This window comes from Myotis davidii, unplaced genomic scaffold (genome assembly GCF_000327345.1).
Source record: "Myotis davidii unplaced genomic scaffold, ASM32734v1 scaffold173, whole genome shotgun sequence".
In the NCBI taxonomy this organism is placed as follows: Eukaryota; Metazoa; Chordata; class Mammalia; order Chiroptera; family Vespertilionidae; genus Myotis; species Myotis davidii.
The window spans coordinates 3,728,087-3,734,759 of record NW_006286303.1 but is presented as its reverse complement, the minus strand read 5'-3'; the positions used below and the strand labels follow the sequence as shown (position 1 = coordinate 3,734,759).

Here is a 6,673-nt window from a genome sequence, read left to right as displayed (position 1 = left end):
CTCTATTACTTCAGCTAACTTCTAAAGTTTTTTTCTCTGCCCCAACCCCCCTCCCCAGTCATATAACACTGTTCACTCATTTTGAGTTCAACTAAAATCTGTTATTATATTTTTACTTGAGCTATGTAAGCCATTCATTACCTCTAACTTTGTAGTTAAATTTTTTTAGGTTTAATTGCAGGACCCCCTAGGTATCCAAATTACATGCTGTCTTATTAGATTCAGCTTATTTTTCCGAGCCAATTGAGCAATTTCATAAAAAAATATTTTATTGATTTCAGAGAGGAAAGGAGAACAGAGAGAGAGAGAAAAAAACATCAGTGATTAGAGAGAACCATTGATCAGTTGCTTCCTGCATGCCCCAAACTGGGGCTCAAGCCTGCAACCTGGGCATGTGCCCTGACCAGGAATCGAACCATGACCTTTTGGTTCATAGGTCAACATTCAACCACTGAACCAAACTGGCCAGGCGAGCTATTTTTTGATACTGTGATCTGTGTTGTTGTTTTTTTGACCCACTCCCCACCTTGGAATGATTTTTCATGCAAATCATTGATGACAATATTGGTTTATCATGGGATTGAGAAAGAGCCCTTTGCACCTTCACTCACATTCTCATGGATTCATTGATTACCTCTCCGTGGATCTGATCCTTGAACCAGTTTCCAACCCACCTACTTGAGTTAATCATCCACTTATATTTCTCCTGTTTTGTCCACAAAGGTAGCATGAGAAATCTTGTAGGAAGCCTATGGGACTTCACATGGTCTCTAGCATTTTCCTGAATTGCAACTCTTACAATCTGGAGAAGAGAAGGACACGATTATCCTGACATAACTTGTTCTTAGTCACTCCATGTGGATCCTCCTTATCTCTGGTTCCTATTCTAAGGGTCTGCAACCATCTCTTTAATAACAGAATCAGGATCCGTGTTTATCTACTTCTAAGCATAATCAAAATGGAAATTTACATGGCTGTTTCCCTCTCCCAGTTGTGCTACCTAATTGCTTCACTTCTCTTTTTCCTTCTTTTGTGTGTTTCAAATAGGTACCGTCGCAGTTACGACTCGGATTTCACGGCGCCCTTGGTCTTCTATCACGTGTGGCCTGCCCTCATGGAGAATGACAACGTCGTTATGAAGGGGGAAGCTGTCACCAAGAGAGGGGCTTTTGTACGGTGGCCTTGCGTTGTGACAATTCGTCCCAAGTGTTTGATTCACAAGTTCGAGAACATTTATACACCCAGAGATTCTATAAAAGAAGCTCATAAAGAGTTGTTTGATAAGATTTCATACGAAGGAGAGGAAAGGGATTGGCTGGGAGAGAGCAGATTCTTTTCTTTGATTCGTCCACAATTCTTCATAGTTTCTTGGCAGTAATTTCTTTGCCTGTTGCTTTATTTATAAGATAGAACTAATCCTACCTGCCTCCCCTATCTTAGAAATATTAAGCCATTACAAAGGCAAAACCTTTTGAGCTCACCTTATGGGAGGCTCTCTGTAACGCTAAGCATTCAAAAGGGATAAACTTTCAAGAAAGAGTTTGCCAAATTTTTACTGATGAGTCGCCATTTTGGGAAATGATAACTGTGCCATTTTTCTCTCCTTGGTATGATGTGTGGAGAGGGGAGGGATGGAGAAAAAGTGGGCAGAGGAGGTGGGAAGAGAGGGTCCAATCAGTTTTGGAAGTTAGCTTCCTGTGTACGGTGGCTATAGAATGTTTTGAGCATGTTAAACAATTGGACAGCCTTCAAAATAGAGTCTTAGTGTGATTTGGTATTGGAACTAGTGCCCACAAGTGCTGGACACGATGTGAACATGATGGAGTTTTGACCCTGCCCTTCCTAGAAAGAGTTAAGCCAAATTTGAAGTGAAGCTCCTCAGTCCAGACCAAAGCCACCATCCGGGTGATTTCTGTTCTGCACTCTTTGAGCTGGAGAACAGGGGATGTGCTTCAGGCAGCTTTCACCCACAGAGGAGAGAAGGGAAGTTGTGCATTGTAACAGAACTCAAGACAAGGGTTTTCGCAGTGGAAGCAGCCCACTTCAGCTAACTGTATCTCAATAAAACACTTTGTGCAAGTTGAGCCCATAGAAGTTGGGTTGTGCTGTGCTGACAACCACATGTGCTGTGCAGTGAATGAGTTCATAAACCATGCTTCTTGCCCCTATGATAATCACCCCCTGTTGAAAGATTCTTATTGTAGACTGTCTGCAGTACAATTCAGAAGGGAAGGAGAAGAAATAGCCACTATTAGCACTTGCCTTTTAGTTTCCTTTGCTCTCATCAAGCATGGCACCAACATTTGCCCAAGCTTAAACTCCTCATACAAAATGAGATCACCCTAAAACAGTGGTTCTCAACCTTCTGGCCCTTTAAATACAGTTCCTCATGTTGTGACCCAACCATAAAAGTATTTGCGTTGCTACTTCATAACTGTAATATTGCTACTGTTATGAAGCGTCATGTAAATATCTGATATGCAGGATGGTCTTAGGCGACCCCCGTGAAAGGGTCGTTCGACCGCCAAAGGGGTCGTGACCCACAGGTTGAGAACTGCTGCCCCAAAAGGAAGAACTTGGAGAAGGAAAGGGTTGAATGAAGGGAAATTTTTAAGAATGCTTTTTATTAGCGGGATCTCACTATAGTGAATATGTAGATATATATTTTTACTGATTAATTTAGTTGAAGAGTAGGTGGCCAGCAATGGTGATTTACTTAGCCACTCAATTCATTTCATTCAACAACAGTTGCTCTGTAGTCATCTATAACACGGGTGCTGGGGTTCAGGAGTGAACAAAACAGACTCAGACCCCTCTCACAGGGAGCTTACATTCTCCAACACTTGCAGACTTAATGCACTTTGCAACTTATTCATCAAAACAGAATTCTACTAGCACCAAGAGTTTGAATATCCCAAAGTTCATTGTGATGGGATTTTATTTGAGAAATACCCTAAAGTTATTGTCAAATATCGGGCAGCTGTAGTAAACGAAAGGAGTACGTATACCTAATGCTGATGACCAGTAATGGGAAAATGTAATCATATCAGCAAAACCTCTACCGGTGGGATACGCATATTGTCATAAGCCATGTGAGCATTTATGAACAATTGACTATATTTCTCTCTCTTTTTAGTGGAATTCTGTGCGACCGCTAAGCCGAAGTCGAAGCAGGAGTTTAAGTCCCATCTGCCCCCGTAGCCGTATTGGTATGAGCCTGGTAGGTATCTAATCATTTTATGCAACATCATCCTATGATTGACATTTTAAAATTCAATAGTAGCCTATCAAAGAGGTGATTATAAGTCTGTAGGTAGAAAGAGAACCTGTTGCAATAACCCCAAACTGATTTTTATGATACTTTGGACTAAGGAATGGATCACCTAGAACAGCGGTTCTCAACCTGTGGGTCGCAACCCCTTTAGGGGTCGAACGACCCTTTCACAGAGGTTGCCTAAGACCATCAGAAAACACATATATAATTAATTACATATTGTTTTGTGATTAATCACTATGCTTTAATTATGTTCAATTTGTAACAATGAAAATACATTCTGCATATCAGATATTTACATTATGATTCATAACAGTAGCAAAATTACAGTTATGAAGTAGCAACAAAAATAATTTTATGTTTGGGGGTCACCACAACATGAAGAACTGCATTAAAGGGTTGCAGCATTAAGAAGGTTGAGAACCACTGACCTAGAAAGAAGTAGATGTAGTTTTTTTGTTTGTTTTAAAGAAAATGGGCTATTAGATGTCAGTTATAGAGAGCGGGACACCTTAGTCAACTGATCTCAGCACAGGTCCCTGCTCCCTCTGGAACTTACTCTGTGATTTGGAGAAATTGATCCAATGGTCTGGATTTCAGTACTGTATAGAGGGCACTGCAGGTATTAATTTTCCTCCCAATTTAAAAGTAGGAAAAATAAGATTAGTTTCCTTTTATATTAGTTCTTGAGAGAATGACTAATACTTCTGTCAAAGGGAAGAAGATAGCAATAACACCTCTGAAAATGAAAAAGGTTAGTATGATTCATCATAAATAAGTATGTTTATTTATTCAACAAATAATATTTAGTCAATGCCTTTTGAATACAGGGCTGGACCAAGACATGTGGACACCAGGCAGGCTAACAAGGTCCTGTCCCTTCAAATAAAAAAAATTAAATGTTTGCTTCAACCTTGTTTTAGAGAGGGTGGTGGGAAAGGAGAACCACACCCACTTCTCTGAAGTTATCTCTAGCAACGCAGCTCTAGCCCCAAACTTCTAACCCCCCGCCCCCAGCAAAATAGAAACAAACCCCTTGTAGTGATAAGACCCACCTGAGTAGCCGAGTTCGTGAGCATCTGTTGTTATTCCACCACTCCATTACGTTTGGCATTGTCTTCACCAAACATTCCTTCCTTCCGTATCGGATGGATGCTAGATTTCGGGATGGGGGAACGGGACACAAAAATAACTGAAACATGGTCTTTCCCATGGATGGGCTTCAATATTTTGTAAATAAAGTAATTGAATGGGGTATATAATTTGGTTCATAAAGAAGCAGGAAGTGCTAGAGTTATTAGGAGAGGTAAGATGCCTTCTGGGTTTGGTGGTGAGGAGGGGGTGCATGGGGGAGTTGATATTGGATTTGGCAGAATTTCAGTGAGCTGGGGAATTGGGGAGAAAAAATTCTGGTGAAGGAAGTGGCCTGAGAATGGACAAGGCATGATTCTGACACAGTTCTTTTGCTCTTGGAGATTTTAATATCACGTAATGGTACTCATCCAGGAATAAGTTTTACAGTAAGTAAAAGCAAAAGGATAGTGCATTTAGTAAACTGATAAATAAAAAGGAAATCTTGGGAGTTTTATCCAGGAAGCTTGCAATTCTCCCCAGTCTAAGCGGAAATGGCATGTCAGAAGAGAGCAAATCAGATCTCTATGTGCTGACATCCCTGGCAAATGTCCCCTCCGACATGCCCCAGGGATGATGGGCACCGTCCCCCTGCAATAAGCCCCTCTATGGTTCGACCTGCCTCCTCCTCCCCATTGTGTGCACAGGCAGAACAAAGTAATTTAAACTTCAGGTGAGAATAAACTATATTCTCAAAGGCAAAACTGCTGCCAAAATTCCGTCCTTCTCCAGCACCCTCTCCTTATAGCCAGTCTGGTGGTACAACTGCAAAATGAAATGCAAATGTTTTTGGTTGATCTGGTGCTGGCTTATTTGAGGTCTTGTGTGCAGAACAGCTTCCATCTTCGCGAGTGCCTCTCTGAAGTGTTTGAGAGCTCAGAGCAAGAGTGACGCTTGTAGGCGCTTATTTCTGAGCTGTAGCAGGTTTGCAGGCACAGGCGGTGGCTTTTGCTTAGTGAAAGCAAAGGTGAGATTTGAAAAATGAATGTTTTTTTTTCTGGCTTGCCTAGTGACTTCCCTTAATAGGGCAGTGCTTGGGACACAGGGGGCAATTCATAGGAAGGATCTGCCAGACAGTATCTGACTGTTGGCGCTTTAATTCGTTAACAATAATGTTCTGGGAAGCTTTGAATTCATTATGCCACTGAGCATTCAATCTCAAAGTATTTAGCAACCATTAAAGAGTAACAACAGAAAGCAACAACAAAAAAAATAAACGAAGACACCGGGCCCAGGTTTTAATTAATAATATAATTTAAACTAAATCGAGTGCCCATTTATTCCAGGAAGTAAAAGAGGAAACGCAGTGCCCAACCTGAGCGGGGAGATCACGTTCTGAAGTGTCTCAGAGCAACTAGCTAGCTGACTGTTCAGGGGGAAAAAAAAGTCAAAGGGAATCATTCATCAGGCTCCACCTACTGTGTAATCCACTTTCCACTTGTATATTTTCCAGATATCTCGAAGCCGGAGTCCTTCTCCAATAAGATGTGCACTGCCAAGTAAGTGGGCTGGTTTAGATGTTAGATACAACAGTCTCCTGTTTTTTAATGCTCCTTTTAATACTCAGCCTTGTGCAGCAAAAAGCATGTTTTGCTTCCCAGGGAACATCTTACCGCCTGACACCTTGTATTTCTGGATGGGTGGCCCCTGAGCGGGTCCCATGTGGGCGGGTGGGAGGAGACATAGACGAAACCTCCAATTGAGAGACTTGATGGACATAAACCTAGATCAAGCACCCTGCTTCATTTAGGTCCTACCAGGAGGAACCCTTTAGGAAGGGCCACAATGAACTTTTTTTCCCCCTCCCTAGGGTACTAAACCACCAGGCGTGTTCCTCTGCCACAGCACATCACCTGTTGTGTCTGCCTCCCTCCTCACTTAAGATAATGTGAAAGGGCAATTCTGTGTATCACACCACACAGAGACTTAAATGTTTTGGCTTGACGCATTTGTAACTTCAGATATATTGCATTTTATTTTATTTGATAGGTACCAACCCCATGACTTTGATAAAAACGATTGCATAGGTGTTTAGGATCACATTCATTCGAAGCAGTCCATTGCCCAGGTTCAGGATTCTCATGGCAACTGGGTGAACACCCTCGGAAAACCTTTACCATGCCGAGTCCAAAAGACAGAGGAGAGGTCGTAGTTTACAATCTGATCATCAGCATTATAGGATTAGCTCTAACTTGAAAACAAAATTGGGTGTTTTACTTTGCTTTTGAGGTTTGGAAGCCAGCCCTAAGCTCAGGTTGGGGAACTTGT

The 6,673-nt window shown here is 41.8% G+C and overlaps 1 protein-coding gene across 1 annotated transcript in view; it reads left to right on the top strand.

Annotated features, from left to right (window-relative positions):
- The window catches only part of SPATA18 (spermatogenesis associated 18), a 30,170-nt gene extending 23,909 nt beyond the window's left edge, over nucleotides 1-6,261 (top strand). The window contains exons 11-14 of the mRNA XM_015560080.1: nucleotides 1,048-1,171; nucleotides 3,137-3,220; nucleotides 5,859-5,904; nucleotides 6,216-6,261. Coding sequence (XP_015415566.1) covers nucleotides 1,048-1,171; nucleotides 3,137-3,220; nucleotides 5,859-5,904; nucleotides 6,216-6,223 — 262 coding nt within the window. The 3' untranslated portion in view covers nucleotides 6,224-6,261. The remainder of the gene's footprint in view (nucleotides 1-1,047; nucleotides 1,172-3,136; nucleotides 3,221-5,858; nucleotides 5,905-6,215) is intronic.
- The last annotated feature ends 412 nt before the right edge of the window (nucleotides 6,262-6,673 follow it).